The sequence below is a fragment of the Lupinus angustifolius genome, chromosome LG08, assembly GCF_001865875.1.
Source record: "Lupinus angustifolius cultivar Tanjil chromosome LG08, LupAngTanjil_v1.0, whole genome shotgun sequence".
NCBI lineage: Eukaryota > Viridiplantae > Streptophyta > Magnoliopsida > Fabales > Fabaceae > Lupinus > Lupinus angustifolius.
The window spans coordinates 25,124,306-25,147,295 of NC_032016.1; the positions used below are offsets into that span (position 1 = coordinate 25,124,306).

General features: G+C 32.7%; 4 protein-coding genes across 5 annotated transcripts; 3 read left to right on the forward strand and 1 right to left on the reverse strand.

Annotated features, from left to right (window-relative positions):
• LOC109355560 (tetraketide alpha-pyrone reductase 1-like) lies at positions 37-22,670 on the forward strand. Its single transcript, XM_019598779.1, has 7 exons — positions 37-46; positions 19,877-20,036; positions 20,114-20,283; positions 20,445-20,636; positions 21,577-21,739; positions 21,889-22,072; positions 22,444-22,670. Exons 2-7 carry the CDS (start codon positions 19,919-19,921, stop codon positions 22,586-22,588), a joined length of 972 nt encoding a protein of 323 aa, XP_019454324.1. The 5' UTR covers positions 37-46; positions 19,877-19,918; the 3' UTR covers positions 22,589-22,670.
• On the forward strand, positions 4,311-10,601 carry LOC109355555 (NAD(H) kinase 1-like). 2 transcript variants are annotated; one of them, XM_019598771.1, is made up of 11 exons: positions 4,311-4,417; positions 5,804-5,951; positions 6,051-6,170; positions 6,418-6,602; positions 7,006-7,119; positions 7,276-7,370; positions 7,918-8,024; positions 8,496-8,569; positions 9,406-9,484; positions 9,587-9,894; positions 10,141-10,601. In XM_019598771.1, exons 1-11 carry the CDS (start codon positions 4,385-4,387, stop codon positions 10,447-10,449), a joined length of 1,572 nt encoding a protein of 523 aa, XP_019454316.1. In that variant the 5' UTR covers positions 4,311-4,384; the 3' UTR covers positions 10,450-10,601. The 2 variants fall into 2 exon arrangements, with proteins under 2 accessions (XP_019454316.1, XP_019454317.1); XM_019598772.1 differs by lacking the exon at positions 4,311-4,417 and adding an exon at positions 4,650-4,824.
• LOC109355557 (protein RETICULATA-RELATED 4, chloroplastic-like) lies at positions 11,983-15,193 on the reverse strand. Its single transcript, XM_019598775.1, has 8 exons — positions 14,642-15,193; positions 14,304-14,372; positions 13,971-14,102; positions 13,803-13,856; positions 13,635-13,679; positions 13,047-13,186; positions 12,378-12,503; positions 11,983-12,265 (listed from the first exon to the last, which is right to left on the reverse strand). The coding sequence occupies exons 1-8, from the start codon at positions 15,143-15,145 to the stop codon at positions 12,229-12,231; spliced, it is 1,107 nt and encodes a 368-aa protein (XP_019454320.1). The 5' UTR covers positions 15,146-15,193; the 3' UTR covers positions 11,983-12,228.
• Positions 17,100-19,199, forward strand: LOC109355558 (tetraketide alpha-pyrone reductase 1-like). The gene is made up of 6 exons (XM_019598777.1): positions 17,100-17,316; positions 17,514-17,683; positions 17,767-17,958; positions 18,106-18,271; positions 18,376-18,562; positions 18,867-19,199. The coding sequence occupies exons 1-6, from the start codon at positions 17,163-17,165 to the stop codon at positions 19,009-19,011; spliced, it is 1,014 nt and encodes a 337-aa protein (XP_019454322.1). The 5' UTR covers positions 17,100-17,162; the 3' UTR covers positions 19,012-19,199.

Below are 22,990 nucleotides of genomic sequence, written 5' to 3' on the forward strand. Positions count from 1 at the left end.
AATATCAAAATACATTTGATCCATCTCTCCAACCTTAACCATAAAAGTATAATGTTGAGCCAAAAAACATTGATGTAATATACACTCTCCTCAATCAAGTCATTACATAATTAACCTGGTAGAAGATAGAACAAAGATGGATGTCACATTCTTAAATTTTAGAGTAAATATTTATTTTATTCCATCAAAATTTTCACGTGTATCAGTTTGATTCCTTAAAAATTAGATAACTTAAAATAGTCCCCGTGGATATTAAATATGTAACAAATTAGTCATTTTTAAGGTTAAATTAGTCTCTATCAGATGAATCAGTATATGCATGTTGGTTTAATGGCGAAAATAAGTTATATAAAGTAAAATAAGTTCATATAAGTAATATTAATTAAAATAATGGCGAAAATATTTTTTATTAAAAATTAAAAAATATTTAAATATAAATTATAAAGCATATTGTTTTGAAATTATTTTCCAACTAAATATTTATAAATGGTCAGTTAGAAACTAACCAACATGGTCATGTTAATCTATTTGAACATAAATAACAACAAAAAGAAAAAAGAGAGAGAATTGTTGTGACCTTAAATAATTTAGATAAATGAATGATAATAAAGAAAAATTAAAGTATAAAATCTCACATGTGGAAAAGGAGAGAGGCAAGGTAGATGGAAACTTTTGCAACTTTTACAATTATTTTATTAAAAGATAATTAATAATCTGAAACCCTTAAAAACTTTGATGCTACATATCAACATCTCTATCTAGAAGTAAATACTTCAGTATTATAGATGATTTGCACATGATAAATACATAATCATCATAAATTTCAATGATATGGGTTCTTAACTATAATAAGACTCTTGACATTGTGTATGCCATCATTCTAAACTAAACTCTTTATTATTTATTTGTGGCTTCAATATGAATGTCACTCTAAAATCCTTTATATCACCCTTTTGCTCAAATTTCAATATTTTAGGCTCAACTCAAACTATGACTTCATTAGGTACTTGGATGTGCACATTGTATGTGCTTGGGAGTCCAATGTTGGTAAGAGTACGAGTAACATTTATTGAATTCCCAAGATCCAAGTTAAGAATTGTGATAGACTGTAATTGAAAGTTGTTGGGTTTATTCAAGTGTGAAGTCACATATTGGATATGTGGGGAGGAGTGAAATAGTTTATAAGAATGAAATGTCCATAGAACTAATGCCTTAAAGTTTTGGTTCAAGACGTGGTAAGTGACTCTTCACTCTTCTCATACCCATGTACAATGGAACCATCCGTGGTTGGAGGCTCCTCGGTCGCAGTCTGGTCCAACAAGTGGTATCAGAGCCGATGGTTCGACTGGGACATGGTGGACCGGAAAGTGTGTGGTACCCACACTTGAAAAGTACAAGAAATTCAAATAATCATTAGTCATGAAATCATATCCAATTAGAATGAGAAGTACAACAATACCAGAAACATGAGAACATGACATTGATGTGCCACTTAAAACATTGAATGGAGTGTTGTATTTATTATTTGTAATCTCTGAAAGAGAATTTGCTTCAGTATAAGCAACAATGATAGCAACTTCAGGTACAGTCATGTCAGGCTGAAATATAAAATATAAAATATAAAATATAAAATATAAAATAATTACATAATGTTTAAGGAAAATGATAAAATGCAAGTTAGCATAAAAAAATAAAAATGATACATAACTTATTAAAAACATTACTTCTTGTTAGCGCTATTTTTTATTTTATTACTTTCTTATCTACTATTCTTAAAGTAGTGATTAACAAAACCCTTTTAAATTTAATTATTTAAAAAAAAAACCTTGAGGATTCTTGGCTCAATGAGATTAGGTCCCCTTGATGAAAATTTAGACATTAATAGTTTCCACTTTAGAAATGGTAGCCGTAGGAGACCTACATAATATAAAATGTTATTATATAAGGGAAAATAATAATTTTTATATACAAGACACATAAATTTTTCTTTCTTTTTTTTGTGAAGAATAATGTCAAAAATAATAAGAAAAACAAAATGTTGGACCCTATATTCTTTGCCAAAGAAGGAAATTTTAAGATTAGATTATGCAACATCTACAAATAACATTGTTAACATGAATAATACAAATTAATATCCTTGGGGTGTATTAGTATTTTTAAGCAAATGATACATTATTAGCTTTAGCATCAGAAGCATTGATCAATGAGTAAAACTCTGTGTTGTGTAGTAAAATACATTCCCATCAGTTCATACTAGTTTTGCAATTAGAGAATTATTTCATGAATTTGGAATTAAATTATTATACCTTCCGAGATATGATCCAAGTAAATCATAATGAGAGTTCCTCGCAGATTCAATTTCAACTAATGAAGGATATGGACCAAAAGAATGTGATCCTAAGTATATAATATAAGACTAACAAAACAAAAGGTGAATGAATGATTATTAATTTAAATATTCAAATATGAAAGGGTTGAAAAAATACTTGAACTAATTAACACAAATCAATACTAATGTTATTTGTTTGCAAAACAATTTTAAGATGTACCAAGGATGTTTGTTTTCCCTTGTTTATATAACCCAACTAGGATGGGAAAATCAAGCAACATTTTCCAGATATTTTCTATTAAATAAGGAACTAATGAATTATGGCATGAATTGTTGGAAAATATGGGAATTGATTAAAATGAATGATGATTTAATGTGCATTAATTTAGAAGAAGATCTTATGTTTGAATGAAATGAGAGAGCTAACAGCCAAAATTGAACATTGTAACGATTTTAATTGGAAAAATATAGTGTTAGTTGTCAAAATCTGAAAATTTTCAACAACTTTAATGTAAAGGATGAGGGAATGTGTTGGATTTTTTTCTTTTTTCATTAGGGTAAGTTGTTGGATAGGATATATAGTATAACTTAGGTGTTAAAATCTCAATAAAAGGAAGATATATATAGATTAAAAATGATAAAGAAAACTAAGGCTACATCAACTTCTAAGGGAGAGTCACATATATTGTGTTAAAGTTTGTATTACTTTATATATCACTAGTTTATTAATTGTTAGAAAAGTAAACATATATTATTTATAAATAAAAATAAAATGATATATATAATGATATACATATTGCTACAAAAATGTGTTCCCTCAAAGAGTAGTAGTCTGTTAAGTTTTTAGAATGCTCAAATAGTATATTAGAGAGATGATATATCTCATGCTAGTTTATTGTAATAAAATTCTATTTGGTATTTCAAATGATTATTTGGTTAAATTTGATCTAACTCAATAATGTGAGATAGAATCAACCTGGTCCAATACATTAATATAATATACAAAATTGAGTATCTTACACATTTATAAATACATACCACTTGGTTTAAATGTTTAAGTAATGAACTGATTTCCATCATTATGGTATGACAAGTATATCCATAGGGAGATTGGGGCTCTAAATTCAAAACTTGAACATAAACCTGAACTTGATGGGATTGAAATTAACAATATCATCATTGAACTTGTTGGGTTTCGGGTAATTCGAACCCAACGGGGAACTCGAAAAATTCATACTCATTGTATCTAAATTACACCATGGTGATAGTTATACCATGTTTTCTCTTTATATATACACTATATATAAAGGCAAAATATGATGTAACTTTCACTATGATATAATTTTCACTTCCTATTTTGCCATTCATATTATTTAATTTTTACAAAAAAACCATATAATCCTAATTAATCATGACCAATATATTAATTAGCTATATCTCTCACCTTAAACTATACATTATCATAAACACACAAAATTATAATATAACAAATATATTACTATTAATCATTTTATATAACTTATATATATAAATCCTATAGGGAATTTAGCCTTGAGAATTGGGGTATTAAATTTGTCAATTAAGACTAACACATTAGCATTTGAGTTTAAAATCTAAAGTTTTTTACATTGTCAGCACATCGTTTGTTTTTGATTTGTATTACTTTTGTTTGAGAGTAAATGATGATTTACAAATCAATGAAGAATGATTTGGTAACAGTATAAAAAATTTTTACATTATCAGCGTATACATATTAAATCATCTCTAACATGTTAGACTAAGATATCATACTCATATAAGATTGTTTAATTTGAAAAGTGTTGAGAGAGATTGAGATTGGAAGAGTCGACTTGAGGCATTAGGTGTTTGACTTACACAAAATAATGTTATTAGGAGTGTAGTAGTGTATAAACGTGGTACCCATCGAAGTTGAAATATGAATATATGTGTTTGTGTTTTGTGTGTTTTCTTTGCATCTTCCTAATTCCTAATTCCTAATCTAAAATAACTTCTTCATACACAGATCCTAATTCTCTCTCTCTCTCTCTCTCAGCTATGCTCCCAAATAAGATTATTAACAATTCATCGGTAATTCTATTCCTATCTTCTGTTTTATCATCATCATCATCTTCTTCACCCCGTTAGGGTTTTATTTATTTGCTTTTACTCCCATTTTCAGCTTATTATTTACTTTTTATTTCATTTTTTGGAACTTCAGAACCATTTTACTGTTACAACATGCATAACTTTATTTATACTAGTATAAATCAATTATCTTTTGTTTCAATACAAAATCAGAATTCGGATTCTGAAAATTGACAGCACTTAAATTAGGACTGTTTCTGTGAACAACTTTTTGATATTTTGGGGTTTGTTGTTAACTTTGATCTTCATGTCAATTTACCAGCATAAGTTATTAGGGTGCTTATAGTTATAGCATCAGTTCTTGTTATTGCATTCATATGGAGAATCATACAACATATATATCTGCTAAAGTAAGTGTTTTCTGTGTTTTGATTTTAAAAATCCATATTAATTCTGTGTTTTCTTTACTTAAATTCTGTTCTGACAAAGCCTCATGTGGCCTGTGACACTTACCCGGTGGTGGAAAGGAGAGATCCTTCCCTAACTCTTGATCTAGGATTAAGGCGTTGAGGGATATTCCGTGGCGATACCCCAACGCTGTGGTCACCGGAAAATATGGTGTATGTGTGTAAGGGAGTAGGGTAGAGAGTAAGGGAATATAACCTGCTTCCTCCTAGCCTGAAAATTGTCTCATGTAGGCTCGTCCTAGGCATGGAAAGTGTCACCTCACCACAAATGTGAGGTGTGATTTGGTTACGTTGTGGCCCCCTCGAATGTCCTACCGTTAGCGGGGTTCCCGGGCATATTAATGATTCTCAGCAACACTAGCTCTCTCCTACTCCAGGTCTTGGAAGTTTGTGGAGTTCATCCACGCCAATGTGGACATGAGCTGTTGGGCTTCTATCGTGACTTGGGCCATACTCTGGCCGGTATGTTGACTCACTTGATATTTCAGCATTGGAGTCGTCCTGGTTGCCTTTCTTTCTTTTAGGCCTTTCCTGGTTTGCATTCTTACTGATATTAACCCTTTGTTGGGCTGTCTTAAGCTCATTATGGGAACAGTAGTCCCGTAGTCTCAAGCATGTATAGCACTGACACTTAAGCTCTTGCAGCAGTTCTTTTAAGTGAGGCTCCATGTGCCTTTGCAAGGCTGCACCCTTAATGGGCCGTCCTAATCCCATTACGGGAACATATTTATAGTCGTATCTAGCAATTTATTAATTCTTATTTTTTAAATGTGCAATGTTATTAATTCTTTGATTTCTTTATTTATAATTATCATATCGTATACTGTAGCATGATAATCCTCTATTTTTGTGGAAAGTAGTTTCACATTTGTATTAGTTAAAAGTCTATTTCTCAATTTGTCTGATTTCCTCCATGGAACAGGGAGATGCGAATATGGCATGTTCACAGTCTGAGAATGGTTTTGTCAGTTCATTTTCTCTCTTCCCTGAGAAAGCAGTGCAAGAACTTCTCCAGTCACCAGTACAGGGATCAGATGACCATCTTATAGAGTTCTCTGAAACTTTAAGAAGTATGATCATATTTTGTTCAAATTATTAATATCCACTGAAACACGACATGATCTTGATACAAAGATCTTTGTCCTTACTTTGTCTTAAACTCCTTCTAGCCGTTGCAAAGGCCCTAAGGCGAGTTGCCGAAGGAAAGGCTTCTGCTCAAGCTGAGGCTGCTGTATGGAAACATAAATATGAGTTGGAGAGGGCACGCCATCAGCAGTTTGAAAATAGAGGTTGTATTAATTGAATAACCACATCATGCAGTTTCTGTATTTACATTTTTCTTTTTTTAACAGTTAATATCTCAGGAAGAAAAAAAACAAGAAACTTTTTCACCTGATTTCAAGTACAAAATTCATGCTTTGTGTACTTGGAGATTGCTGACTATATGCTTTCCATGTCAAACTGTGCTACCTTACGCCGTCTATATCTCATTTTTGGAAGTTTATAATTTATGGTTGCTGCTTGTTGTTATTACAGGGAAATCATGCCCTGAGCTTCAGCCTGATCATGACGATATGAGGACAAATAACCCAATCAATCGACATACACTATGCAATGAAACCAAAGAGAGATCTGAAAGATGTTGTTCAAGGAATGGCATTTGCTCCCATGAGGTTCTCAGGGATGGGAGTCCTGATTCTGATTCCAAGATGATCAGAAAGGTATTTAAATTCCCGATTGGAGCAAAAAGATTATTATGATCCTCCTATTTCTGTTGGTTCCTGTTGATACTTTTAAATGTACATGTGTTTGTCTATGTATTTAGCCATTATTTTGAATCTCCTTTTGTTTGTACACCATTAAGGCTGGATAGAGTATATACTCTGTGCGAAGTGCTGAAATTTACGATCTGGATAACTAGTTATGTTATCACTGGAACAAAATATGGTAATTGTTGTTAAAAAATTATTATATCTGTTTTCGCATGAAATTATGCAAATATTTTTTTCCATACATTACAAGGAATTTGTCCTGCCAGTAATTAATTCCTGCCTTGCTTTGTCTACAAATAATTGTAAAATTTACCAATTCAACTTCAACTGAAATTGTCCTTTTTTGAGACAGGCTTCATTTAAGCTTTCATGGTGCTGCAAAGGTGACCAAAGTGATCAGCAGAAACATGACATTGTCTCTTTTGAAAGAGGAAATATAACCACTGCACAGCGCAGTAGCAAGCAGGTATATTTCTTCAATTGTGAAGAATTTGGTTTTATTCCTTAAAGAATCATCTCGCAATTGATAGCCATGTTGTCTCTCCTTAAATTTTGTTATCCTGCTAGTACTGAAGTTTTCATGGTTAAATGCTGTCTAATTTAGAAGTCATATTCATTTCAGATATCTTTGAAGTGGGAGTCAAGCCCACAGACGGTGCTCATATTGACCAAACCAAATTCAGTTTCAGTTCAAATTCTGTGTGCTGAAATGATCAGGTGTGAATCCCAATATATTATTTGTTTTCACTTTCAGCTATTCCAAAACCATGCTTTCTTCCCTTTTCTTATAATCTGAGCCAAAACTCTTCCATTTTTTTGGGATTATCATTTAAATTAGAGAGCTACAAGTTATTTTGTTGTTACTGCTGCTGGTCTCTTCCATTCTTTCTTTCTTAATTCTTTATGGGATTCAGGAAAGTTTACTCTCTGCTTATTATGAATGTTAAGTGCATTCTGTACTTTGATGATTATTTACATATTGTTATGAATATAATATTTTATCTTGTTGGAGGATTAATAGTTCATGCTAAAGTTAAATTTCACCTGATGTGTGAAGCTGGTGTGGCTGACTGGAGACGGTTTCTTTTGAAACTTTAAGTTCACCTCCACTTTTTAATATTTACATCTATTCTACACCCTTGTATTTTTTGGTATAAATATAAAACAGGATATATAACATGACATTCTTCATTTCAATGTTACTTATTTTTACATGTCAAAACTCAGTCAAATGGTGTTGCTTGCCCTTTTTTTCTGTTCTCAGATGGTTGAGGCAGCAAAAAGAACTACACATCTATGTGGAACCACGCGTCAGGGTGGAACTTTTGGTGGAGTCATCATACTTTAATTTTGTAGAAACTTGGAAAGATGGTAATTAAATATTTGATTTTATAAAAGCATACTGTTCACTTGATATATTTCACTAAATTATACAGCTTGTACATTGATGTTATCTTTGGAGGGATTGCCCACACTCTTTTGTAATGCTATATTTGTGGATCCATTCCATATAGGACACACATGACGCACCTCAACTAGATATGCTACTGTATGTTTAGAAATGTTGTTAAGATAAAAGGGCCAAAGAAAGTTTGGTATTTACTTGATCAACTCAGTGTTTTTCAGGACATGACCTTGAGGCTATGATGGATCCAAATCAATCATTTTCTTGAGGCAAAGAATATGATTTTAAATTAAAATTGTGTGCTACTTATTAAATCACAACCTCCTTGTATGATTTATGATGACTTCCACTTAAGGCAATATCTTGAATTATCTTCTTTAACTTAACTATTTGATGGTAATGGTTGCATATTATTCTTGTAATTATGATGCTTGCAGACAAGGAAATATCAGCGCTGCACACTAAAGTTGACCTTGTGATAACTCTTGGTGGAGATGGTACAGTCCTATGGGTATGTAAGCTCAATTTAAATTAACTTTCCACTGGATGAAAAAACTGAACTTTCTAGTACGTTTTCCCTGTTTGGTTTGGTTAAAGAGGAAGGGAGGGGATGAGACATAAATCTTTATCTTACATCCCCTTGTTTGGTTGGAGAGGTGAGAGGAGGGAAAGTTTAAAAATGCTTTAGTAACTTTCCCTCCCCTCCAAAAAACTACTTTTGGGGGGAAAACAAAAATAGGATAGGAGGGATTTTGGCCCCATTTTTTTCTTCCCCTCAAACCAAACACGACATAAGTGAAGGAATTGACACAGGGAAATCTTCCCTATTTCTAGTCATTTATCCATGATACTGATGTCTAAGCTCTGGAGTTTAAGTGCTTTTAGCATTGCTGCTCAATTTTATTAATATTATATAATGCTTGATGCTACTACTATATCCTGTATGAATGAGTTATGCACTGAGATATTTTTGTGATGGAGATGTCATAAAGGATATCTTAATAATGCATATGCATAATGTATCAAATCATACTTATAACTATTTTCCCAAATCAACAAATCACTAAATCTCTGTTCCATCATATCTATTGTTTACACTTCATTTCATTACCATGTCTGATATTGGATTTTCATACTTTTTATTTTATTTTTGGAACCGAACTTCTAAGAATATATCATTGTTGGACTAAGGATGGGCTATCTCGGGCATGTAATAGTCATTGTTATAGATTTTGGTAACTAAGTCTACACTAATCATTAGTGTTACATTACTTATCCTACCCTGTGTATTAGAAATTATTTTGCTCTGGGACATTGATCAGTGATTATCATGTACTAAATGTGCAGGCAGCATCTATGTTCAAAGGACCAGTTCCTCCTGTTGTCCCCTTTTCTTTAGGATCTCTTGGCTTTATGACCCCTTTCTGTATCCTCCATCTTGGACTACATTGTATATTATCTTTTTGTATTATTATTATAATAATCTGTTTTCATTTCTGACTTGAAGCTGAACTTAACCATACTTCAGACAGTGAACATTACAAAGAATGCCTTGAATCAATTTTGAAGGGTCCCATTAGTATCACACTACGGCACCGTTTGCAGTGTCATGTTGTAAGAGATGCAGCTAAAAATGAATATGAAACTGAAGAACCAATACTTGTTCTAAATGAGGTTACTATTGATCGTGGAATATCATCTTTCCTCACAAATTTGGAATGTTACTGCGACAACTCTTTCGTTACATGTGTGCAAGGGGATGGATTAATCTTATCTACAACATCGGGCAGTACTGCATATTCTTTGGCAGCTGGAGGATCTATGGTCCATCCTCAGGTACTTTATTCAAGAGTTACTTATTCTTGTGCCTCGATTGCAGAATTGAACTATTTTTTGTTTGTTTGACATAAATTCTTATCCATCTTGAATGTGGAATCCTTTCTGCACTAATAGCATTTGATGAGCAGCTATTAATTGATGGCTCACTGAAGTATATTACTTTGTCTCTCAGTGACGGCCGTTATATGTGCCTTGCCGCTAACTCTATATAATTAATATTCACCTGGGTCTTGAAATGTGCAGGTTCCAGGTATTTTGTTCACACCAATTTGCCCACATTCCCTATCATTTAGGCCACTGATAATGCCTGAGCATGTGACTTTGCGAGTGCAAGTACCATTCAATAGCAGAAGCCCAGCATGGGCATCATTTGATGGGAAAGACAGGAAGCAATTAGAACCAGGGGATGCACTAGTTTGCAGCATGGCACCATGGCCTGTTCCTACAGCATGTCTGGTTGATTCTACTAATGACTTCTTGCGCAGTATTCATGAGGGTCTCCATTGGAATTTGAGGAAGACACAGTCATTTGATGGCCCCCGCGAATCATGACTTGTAATTATCTTTCTTTGCTCTTCAACTATAGATGGAAAATGACTTGTAATTTCTCATGACAAAAAGTTGGGTATTATAGTCTTATAGAAGCATCAGAAGTATATTATATATGTTTTTTACTTTCCTTTTATATGCAAGAATTATTGACATGTGAAGAGAGATTTATGCTTCCTTTGGTGGCTGTAGGGAAGAAAGTGAGAAGAAAGGCAATAAAGACTGTAGGAAGAAAGAAAGAATTGAGAAATCTTATGGATTTTGATATTGTTGAATAAAATTAATGATTAAGATTATAAGATATATTCAGTTTTAACATTATTAATTTATAACTCAATTTCAGTCCTTTCAAGAATAATATTTATCTCATCATTATCTATACAATTAGATAAGAGTGAGAGATCTATTATGTTTGAATTCTATTTGACTCATCAAATCTTACAAAAATTTAATCATATTTTTCACTTTCTTTTTTTCTTCTTCCTCATATTCTTTATTAACTCTCTTCCATGAGTGTAGTTTTCTTCCTTGTTTGAATAGCTATACTTGTAGTTACAGTTTACTAATGTCCACAAAAGTCTATGGAAAATGTAGACAGAGGACTCTTGAGATTATGTTATTTTACTCAAGAAAATTGTAAGAACTGAATACAGCCCTGGAATGTAAAGATTCCTATAGAGTTAATTACAATGACACCTCCTGAGTAGTTTTAGTGAAATTATATAAATCACTCCTCATTTTTTCTACACCTACACAAACCTCTCATAGTTTTTATACTTTCATTACATTGACCACTCTTGCATGATACATAAGTGGAATATTTTAAACAAAAAATGTGATAAATGCAATTATGTTAAATAAAAGATTATATATTGTGAGAAAAAATCAAATAATATACAAATCAATGTATCTTTATTATTTTTAGTTTTAAAATGCATTAACAATTCTAAAGAAATATCGTTTAAAGTGCTCTTATACTATATCGTAACGAACCAAAAATAATAAAGTGGTATCGACTCATTATTTGGACTTGTCTCCACAACATACCATGTTTAATTTAATTGCATTTATTACATTTTTTGTTTAAAAAATTATACTTATTTTTCATGCAGTGATGGTTAGTGTAATTAAAGTATAAAAATTGTGTGTAAAAAATGATGAATGGTTACTAAAACTCAGGGAGTGTCGGTCTAATATATTGCCTTCACAATAATCTTTAATATATTTATAATCTTTTAGCATATTAAGAAATAATAGACCTAGTTTTTCAATGATGTTTTTTTTAGACTATACCTTCAGCTTTAGGAGAAGTCGCTTCAAAAAAACAGGGACACGCTTGATTTTGGATTAAGAAATGAGAAATAAACGATTGAGAAACTATATTCCAGTGTAGTTATTTCTATTTTTCATTTACCTTATGCATACATATTTTTTGGAAAGAGATTCATGCACCTCAACGTTTTAAAACCTATTTTAAATATATATAAAAAAAAAAACACAAAGGGGCATCAAATAATGTCTTGTTCAAAAAAATATTTTTCAATCTGCTTTGAGAAACAAATTTGTCTCCCCACATATGGGACAACACTACATACATTTAACATTCTCAAACCTTATTAGATGAGAGTCTCGTGTACTAACCCTCGTTTTTATCTTTCAATAGCGAAATGATGTCTGTGGTACTCAACAATGAGCATATAAATATAGAGGGGAAGAAAACCTAATGAGTTAATCCTATAAACAAACCCTTTGAAGAAAGGGTATACCCCAGCAGTGTTGAGGCTACTGAACCCCTATCCAACGTGCATAATCCACCCACCTACCAACCAAATATTGCAAAACATGAGCCCCTTACCAAACAACCAAACCAAACAGAACCAGAGTTTCTTTTGCAAGTAATCAGAAAAGTGAAAGGGTATGAAATTTCTTACAATAATGAACCCAAATAGGTATTGCCAGTACGAACAGCGAAGCACATTGCACTGAGTATAAGCTTGTGCTGGTGCAGCAGAGGTTCCAGAATCCTCTGTTCAATAATTCCAGCAAGAACTTGATACCTGTTAGAAAAAGTAGTCATCATAACAGCCTTGACATATCAAAAGATAAAATGTTCATAAACCTTCAATGATCTTGAGAAAGTTATGCAATATCATAAAAATGTGCAAAATCCATCTTTACTAATCTGAATGTCATAACTTTTGTGTATAGGCTTAAAATACTATGCTAGAATAACTGAATCTTACTCCAGCCTAAAAAGCTAGCTCATGCGAGAATTGTTCAACTTAATCTAAGTAGTTCTTTACTCATCTACTCAACCAATGTGAGACTGGAATACTTGACAGAATGTTTTATTTCGCATCGATTCTCATTTCTCAGTGAAGGCCTTCCTAAATTATTTATGTAACAAGAGTTTAACAATGAAATAACTTTTCTACATGTTACACTCACCATTTAAAGGTATCAAATTTAGTTAGTGGAAAACCCAGATGCATGAAAACAAAGGCATGAGGAAGTTAGAGGGGATGGCCACTTGCTTGAAGCATTTGTAGATTTTAAACTAATATTCAAATAATCATCACAAATCGTATCTTCTTTTTTACCTGAGGTTGCTAGAAACTGCCATATAGACACCATAGGCAGCACTGGTAGATAATATGGGAACATTTTCAATTTCCCCAGCAGAAGATTTATCAACAGCTTTCTTTGCATTAATTAAGGCATTTGTCACAGCTGTCCCGACCTGAATCGGTACATAAATGCAGTAATGTGTTAGCAGTGACTGAACCCAATTTAGTCTACTTATAATTAAAACAGTGAAGACAAAAAATTAAAACATTTTAGGCTTATCACATCTATTTAAAACAAGTAGATTAATGATTTCAAATTTGTGTTTGAAGAACATGTACTAAAGCACTTGATCATAGTAGAGATGTATGTTATGCCAACTCAATAGGGTGAAAACGGGTTTGATACAAGAGGTACAGTACAAGTCAGTCAACTCAATTACCAAATAATGAGCCGGCTCAACTTTTCTGTGATGTCAAACGAATAAACATCCATAATTGACCGTAAAAGTTAAAGGGAATAAAAGTTCAAGAAAAGAAAAAAGCGCAAAAAAGAAAAGTTCATAGTCAAATTTTTAAACCAGAAAAAGGAGCATAAGGTGCGGAGGAGGATAAGAAACTAACCAGTGATGAAGCAGTTCCAACAGCAAAAAGCTTAGATCCATTACGCTGTCCAATGTAACCACATTATATAGAACAAATTAGTTACAGGAAACCAAAAGCAAAAAGGAAGAAAATGCATTCAACAACCTGCAAGGTGTAATAAGATCAAAGTTTTGAAATTATACATACCACAATAGCACCAATTCTCTGTAATAAGGAATATGATGTTCCTGAGAGAGCAACCTGTGGAAGGAAAGTAAGAATGTCATTGGTACTACACTACTACTAACATCCAGTTATGAAATTTGATAAAGTATTGAATCAAAACCACATTATTGGTATGGTATATAGAATAACCTGGAATGCATTATCTGGGCAATTGTGGAAGAACTTGGCTATATGGCCTGCATTGATTGCAAGTGGTGGTCTAAGAGATACAGTCGGTGCCGGAAGATAAACCAGCATGAAATCTGCAAGTATGGCCATGACCTGCCAACAGTATGTTAGAGTGAGTGAAGTTATGCCATTTGAGATTAATCTCACTACATGTTTCACATGAAATGAAGAATCAAACAAAAACATTTGGATCTGATACCATAAGAAACTAGTAGTCAATTTCACAAGATTGTACTATATATCATTATATGATAGTGAAAGAGATCATTTCATGAGAATATATGGAAGCCATACCACATCAGCGAAAACAATTTCCAGCTCATCAAAAAACTTCTCTCTCCTGCGGTCGTACTCAGCAGCAGTCTAGGCATAGAAGAAAGAAACACATGTCACACCGATTGAAAATGTTCTAAGGTTATGTTTGCGAGTTTTAAAGTATAAAAACAGAAGTCTTGAAAGTTATCTCATAAGTATAGTTCGGGTGATATCTCAGACAGTGTGTCACTGCACTGCACCATTAAAATAATAATAATTAATTATTATCGTGACCTTGATGGCAGACACATGCAGATGTATACCAGTATATTTCATAGCTCTCGAACATTTTCTTCGGGAGTAAATGAAAATAGTACCTTGGTGAAGACGCCAACACCGCACTCCATAGCAAGTTTAGCAAGGAAGAGATCATCGGCGAGAAGACGTTCCTTGAATCCAGAAAACTGAAGTAACCATCTCAACAACGCTGATTTTTCCAGTTCCAAAAACCGACTCACCACCGCGCCTGGAATCTTCCCTTCTTTTATCGCCGCCGCCAAGTCACCAGGCAAACTCTCCACTGACCTCCCTGCCTCTGCCAATACCAATATCGCCTCCTTCTTTCTCCCTTCATCTTCGTTTCCATCGTCGCCGCCACCATGTCCTCCTCCGCGACCGTCGTTACCATCGCCGCCGGTGGAATGAAGAACGAAAGGGAGATGTCGGCGACGTTGGTTGATGGAGAGGGATGTGAGAGTGGGAGATGGAGTTAGAGTGAGACGGAGAGAGGAAAATGAAAGATTGGAAATGGAGGAATTGGAAGAAGAAGAAGAAAAAGAAGAGGAAGAAAGAGAGGAGAAGGAAAAAGCAATGGAGGACATTATTGTGTTAGGAATATTGATTCATCACTTTCGACTATATTAAAGGTGACGGACCAGATTCTCCTCGCATCTGGCTGCGACTAACTCTGTGAGCAATACTTATGGATATAAACATTTATAAATTTCCGAAAGGAATTAGTTTCTTACTAAACAATATCATTTATAGTATTAAAAAATATTCTAATTTTAGAATGTATATCAGCTATTAAATCATGATACATACTAAAAAATAGGAGGGATCTAGTTATTATAATTCCACATTTTATTTATTAGATTTTTTTTAGAATTGATGACTAAAACAAATTTTTTCTCTAAAATTTGAGTATTGTTGTTAATTTTTTTGTCAAAATTTTACTAGAATGACATTTTGGGGCGATCTTCTTATTTTTGACGAATTCTATTCCATGGGGAGTCATTTTTGTATTATAGAGACGTAGCACGACATCATGTAAAAACGACAATATAGTTGATTAGTTGTGTAGTAGTTGGGACGGCCACCTACTCACTCTCACTAATACCTCAAACGTTAAAGAAGAAAACACAAGTGAAAGTTGAGATAGGAGTTTGTTGTTTATAAATATATATGTTCCCCAACAAAAACGTTAAACAAGTGAAGTGGAAAATAAAATAAGCAATCCTTTTCGTGGTTGAATTAGTAGGAAACTCGTGTATTCGCACGAGTGATAATGTGTGTTGCATAAATTTAATTAAAAAGTGACAACTTAAGTTGTTAATGAAAATAATACTGAGGATTACTTACTAAAACATTGTTTGTAATATTTCATTGTTAATGTAAAAATATTAAGACTATGAAATGATATTAAACCTATAATATTAAAATAATGAAAAATGTTATAAAAATTCGAATGAATTTAGTTAAGAGGATGTTTGTTAACATGAGAATGGTTGAATACTGTTGCATATATTGTAGGACAAAAATTTTTCTTTCCATATTTTATATTATCAACAAATAAAAACATAATATATCAATTAAAAAAATTAAATATTTATTATTGTTTTTATTTATTTTTATTTCATTATCATTAATAGAATATATGATCTCAATCCCATCCATTAGTAGCTCTTAGGGTTGGACATGCTTTAATCCAAGGATTACAAAACCTTTATTATTAAATATTTAACTATATTCCTAGAAACTTGATATTTTGACATTACATATTTTTTTTATCTAATGTAATGTAATTTATAACTATGCCTTAAAATATACATCAACATAACTCAATTTCTTTAATGATTTCCAAACTTAGAAATGATTGCTCATCTTTTTATTCTTTTTTTACGAACCTGCAAATAATTAATCTGTTAACTTTTTTCTGAATAAAAGTCAAGGAAAAGTTAACCTACCACAAACATTAATGTAATGTCAAAACCATCTCATAATTTTTTATAGGAATCATCTCATGTTACCTCTGAATTGATGTGGAAGTGCTCAAGCTTAGGGTAAACCTTAACTAATTTAAGAGATTTATTATGTTAAATTAATTCAATAATAGTGTGTGAGTGAGGTTGGTGGGTGTGAAAAAAAAAAACTCATATGTTAGCATAATTTTCATGTCTCGCACTAATGAAATTTCACAAAATAATAAAATATTAATTTATATTTTTACAATTTTTTTAAAATGAATGAAGTTTTTTCACCGGTTTGATACACTCAATAGAAACATGAATGAGAACATGTGCTATGCATCCGTCGGTGGGGTAGGGATGTTAATAAAACAATGAAGAATGGAGATTCATTCACTCCAAGAATAAGTTATTTAAATCTACTCATCATCTTAATCATTAATTTTATGAACATATAATGTTTTAGATCTAGCAGCTAGCTAGTTAGATTTCCCTTGCATTAATGAATATGATTGGAGTAGGTGCATCCTCCAAAATAATTTGCTTTTATGGAACAAACCTAGAGGATAGGTCTAGAAGTAGATTGTGACATATGATAAGATGAAGTGTGAATGGTGAGACTTTGAAGATAAAATAATAATTTTGTTCCTGAATGAGTGTTATCCTTGACTTTGTTGAAAGAAAGAGAATGAAGGGTTCAGGAAAGGTAGTGTGTGTTACTGGAGCTTCTGGGTACATAGGTTCATGGATTGTGAAACTCCTCCTTCAACGTGGTTACACTGTCAGGGCTACTGTTAGAGACCCAAGTCAGTACTATAAACTTACTCTCACTCCTAACTTAAATATCGAAACTCGGGATCCACTTGCTCCAAAAGTAAGTTTTTTTAACTTACCCTTTATCGCCGTAAAAAAACTTATCTTGGAATAAGTGGATCCCTTCCTTCCGTGTATATATATAGTTTAAGTTTAATCCTAATTCATATTCTTAATTCCTGTTATGTAGGTAATCCTAAAAAAGTTGATCATTTGCTTCAACTTGAGGGTGCAAAAGAGAGGTTGCAATTGTTTAAGGCAGATCTTTTGGAACAAGGTTCATTTGACTCTGTTGTTCAAGGTTGTCATGCTGTTTTTCATACTGCTTCACCCGTTACTGTTACTGCTAAAGATCCACAGGTTCTTTTTTTTTTCTTTCTTTAATTTTTTTATAAATATAATTCAGTGTTATTTGCTATAATCCATTTTTACTTTTGTTTTAGGCTGAATTAATTGATCCAGCATTGAAGGGAACTCTTAATGTTCTTAATTCTTGTGTAAAATCGACATCGCTGGAACGAGTTGTCTTAACATCTTCTATTGCTGCTGTTGTATATAATGGAAGGCCTCTAACTCCACAAGTAGTAGTTGATGAAACATGGTTTACAGATCCAGATTTACGTGTGGAATCAGTGGTATGTGTGGTTTGTTTTTAGAGTTGGAAACTTAATATACGAATGATGCGGTGATAGTGTAAAAAACACTTATTGAGATTTAATGTTAACCTTTATGTTATAGTTTGTACTATATAGTATGATATACCAGGCTCTCTGTGTTTTCAGTGGTCACCATACACACTTTCAAAAACTTTAGCTGAGAATGCAGCATGGAAATTTGTAAAGGAAAACAACATTGACATGGTTGTTATAAATCCAACAATGGTGGTAGGACCTCTCTTACAACCAGAGCTCAACACAACTTCTAACACTGTTTTAAACCTAATAAATGGTGAAATTTCTTACTTTGGCTAAATATTAGTGAAGTTGTTATATGTGCATCAATTATATTCCATTTTTGTCACTAGCAATGAATTTCTCACATGTTTGATGCAGGTTCACAAACATTTCCAAATCTTTCTTTTGGATGGATTAATGTGAAAGATGTTGCAAATGCTCATATTCAGGCATATGAGATTGCTTCGGCCAGTGGAAGATATTGTTTGTCTGAGAGAGTGATACACTTCTCTGATGTTGTAAAGATTTTACGCGAATTGTACCCGACATTACCAATTCCTGACAAGTAAGTTTAATTATTTCTATAACTCTCCAAGAATGCATGATGCATGCCAAAATTGAGGTTTAAGTGAACAAGTGTTAGAAGTATTCAGCACCATAAGGGTCAGAAGAAGAATTTCATAGTCATGGCCATGGGTGATTTGTTACTGCAAATCTGCCAGTACAATAAACTCTACATGTCACATTATTTTGTGATAAGTGACAACAACACTGGCAATTTTAATTTTCTTTTTCTCTGTTCAGCATTGTTTCATCTTTTAAACTAAGTTTTTCCTCTAAACATTTCACTTGCTCAACAATATTATCAGGTGTGGAGATGATAACCCTTATGACCCAACATATCAGATTTCAAAAGAAAAGGCAAAGAGTTTGGGTATTGAATTTATACCTTTGGAAGTAAGCCTTGCAGAGATTGTGGAAAGCTTGAAAGAAAAGAAGTTTGTCAACTTCTGATTTATGAAATTCCCTTGGTGACTATAATGGAATTATTAATTTGGTTTAAGGGTTATGTTGAAATAAAAATAAATGAATTTGGTCTGTATTTGTGAAGGTAATAACAAGTAATGGTATAAAGTATACAACTGTTAAATAAGTCTCAAACTTTCTGATCCAAATATGTTATGCAGCTACTAACATTATTATTATTGTATTGAATGATGATACATTTGTGGTTTGATGAAGCTCTTCTTCCTCATGCAACCTTGTTGTAATTTGAAACATAAAAAGCATGCAACTTTAAGACTTGTAACATTCTAAGCATGCCAAACAAGTGAAACTGAAGAATGTCTATTATATAAGTTATAAAGCCTCAAATTCTTAGTGATTGAAAATGTACACCATCTTATCAGCCACCCAATTGGTTCACTCTGGTTCAACATATTTGTGCTGATATGCCAAGAGATTTAGAGATTGTTTTTTCTTTTTTGATCTTTTGAAACTTTCTTCCCTTTCAAATATATAATCATCATTCAATAAATATATTTATCCAAAAACACAAGGTACGTTAAAGTGGTAGGAGTCTTGAACAATCTTGATAAAACAAGAAAGAATGAGAAAATTATTCATCGAATGAATATTGAAATTGAGTGAATGAATTGATACAATGAATCCTTTTATAAAAGGAAGAAAAAAACGAACTAACCCCAACTAACCATTTTGTTCGTAGAAGCTAATCACTAGAGTTAAAACTAACCAATAATAAAATCTCATATATTCACATACACTATTATTTACATGATACAATATATTTCAACAACGTATTAATAATCATTTCTTAAGGTGTAGGAGTAACCTTTAAAATAAAAGACAAGGAAAGTAGCACAGGACACAGTATTCCTTTGAAAACAAGAATAGAATCAGAATGAGCAGTTCAGGGAAAGTGGTATGTGTGACTGGTGGATCTGGATTTATAGCTTCATGGATCATTAAATTCCTTCTTCAACGTGGTTACACTGTTAGAGCTACTCTTAGAAACCCAAGTTACTCTCTCACTTTTACCTTTTACTACTAACTTTATCTATATTATGAGTTCAATAATGATTTTTGTCCTGTGTAGGTGATGCCAAAAAGGTTCATCATTTACTTCAACTTGATGGTGCAAAAGAGAGGTTGCACCTTTATAAAGCAGATCTTTTGGAACAAGGTTCATTTGACTCTGTTGTTCAAGGTTGTCATGCTGTTTTTCATACTGCTTCACCTGTTCACTTTGTTGTTAAAGATCCACAGGTTATTACTCCATTAGTCCATTCAACTTTTTCTTAATTCAACCTTCTACTTTTTACTTATTCACTTTCAACACTGTACTATGTTTGTTTCTGTTATTTGTCTTTTTAAACTACCTTACTTGCTTCTTTATTCACTCTTAACTACTGTCTTATTTATTTCAGGCTGAATTAATTGATCCTGCTCTGAAGGGAACTCTTAATGTTCTTAAATCATGTGCGAAATCGCCATCTGTGGAACGTGTTGTCTTAACCTCTTCTATTTCTGCAGTTATATTTAGTGAAAGGCCTAAAAACCCCAATGTAATTGTTGATGAGACATGGTTTTCTGATGAACATTTTTGCAGGAGATCAGAGGTATGTCCTATATTTTTCCTTAAACATTCAGAAAATGGAAAATTTGAAGCTACTGCAGTTTGAATATGTTACTTTCATGTAGTTTTTTGAAAGCTTAGAATTGGATGACATGTTTCTTGTCTAAACAGCATTTATGTACCTTACCACTACATTGAAAAATATGACCAGCATGATTTGTGTTTATAATTCATGATGTAAGACTAGCGGAATCCACAGAAAGGGTTTTTTTGGTCTCCCTCTGTCTCTAGAATTTGGACTAACCTTCGTTTGTTCTACTTTCCTTACTGGAGCTTCTAACAGTTTCCTCTAAATATGCCCAAACCACCTAAGACGCGATTCTATCTTCTTTTCACAGTAGGAACCATCCTAACTTTCTTCCAAATGCATTTATTCTTAATCCTATATTGTCTAGTGCGTCCACCCATGGAACCGTGAGACCAACAAACATGATTGTTGAAATTTTTATGCTACCATTGTTGCTAGTAAGCTAATGGTATAGGAAGTGTAAAATAAAGAGCACCCTGCTAAATCCAAACAATCAGTAGAAGAAAATGAATGATAGCCAACCATAACAGCAGTGACAACACTTAACAGTTAAGAGAGAAACATAAGGACTTAACATGTAATGCTTAATACATTGGTGAGGAACAAAAGTGTGAAGGAAATGCGTTGCCTTTGAAAGTTCAGTAGTCTTCTGTCATATTGAACAATGTTGTGGCCAAATCCACTTTCGACACCACTACTAAAAGCGACTTGTTCTAAATGGTCCATAAAACTTGTTAAACTACTTCAACCTTCTAGCTTATATTATTTGAGATTAGTTCAGTACAATTTTTATTCACTAGACAATTGCTTTTGAGTTATTGTGCTAATTTATTTGTTCTGTGTAGTATGTTACCATTCTCCTTAACTTCTTGCTATTTTCGATTTCTGTTTTTAGTTGTGGTATACACTTTCGAAGACTTTGGCTGAGGCTGCTGCCTGGAAATTTGCAAAGGAAAACAACATTGACATGGTTGCTATTAACCCATCAATGGTGGCAGGACCTCTCTTACAACAAGAGGTTAATGAAAGTGTTGAGCCAATTCTGAACCTACTAAATGGTAATTTTTATTTATTAACCAAGTTATGCTGTACAGAGATTATCTTACCTGCTTTGCCAGTGGTTGCTGCATCATATAAATTCTAGCTTTGCCATGAGACAAGAAGTGCCATGTTGCTTAATATAAGAACTCTTTATTGCTTGATGCAGGTGTACCATTTCCAAATAGATGTTTCGGATGGGTGAACGTCAAAGATGTCGCAAACGCGCATATTCAGGCATATGAGATTGCTTCGGCTAGTGGCAGATATTTGATGGTTGAGAGAGTAGTACACTTCTCTGAACTTGCTAGGACTTTAAGTGATCTGTACCCAACATTACAAATTCCAGATAAGTATGTTTAGTTATTTCTATAATAGCATAACTTGAAGAATACATATAACAAAATGAACTTGAATCCTCATTTGTTGAACCCATTTTTTGAATACTTTACTTGCTTGTTTGAAATATAACAAAATGAGATATGCATGGAAACAAAAAACAACACTTTCCTTGTTAAACATTTTAACTAACATAGATTTCTTTTGTGTAAGACCTCAAAAAAGGGTCCTTTGAGTTCCATGCATGACAATCAAGGGTGGTTGATTACTGTAACATTATTCCTACATGACACACCATTTTGTCTATTTTTGTTCAGTATCTAAACATACATAAATTTTTCACCTTTTGTTTTTCTAACTTTGGTTTTGTCAACAATGTTATTAGGTGTGAGAATGAGGAACCATATATGGCAACATATCAGGTTTCAAAAGAAAGAGCAAAGAGCTTAGGAATTGAATTTACCCCTTTGGAAGTGACTGTCATGGAAACTGTGGAAAGCTTCAGAGAAAAGAAGATTGTCAAGTTTTAACCTCTGATATCTCCTGAGGGAATAAATGTTGTTGATAAACTCAACCATGTTCAATATTACACTTCTAAAATAATATAAAGAAAAAAGTCACTTGCCTCTCCATTACTTGAGAGGAGTCTCACTCCTCGAACTTATATTCTAGTAGTTGATGATACATGATTTTCAGATCCAGACTTGTATAGGAAATCAAAGGTTTGTGCCATTTCATGTCAAATTTATTCAAAGAAACTAATACAGGTTTAATATATGGTTTTCGTGTAGTTTAAGAATTGATTTGCACTCTATTTCATCTGAAAATATTAGTAAGTTGATATTTGTTGTATTACTCCTAGAATTGAATTGCACTCTACATATTTATACTTTATTTTTACACCGTCTCTTCCTTTTCTTTTAATTTTAGTT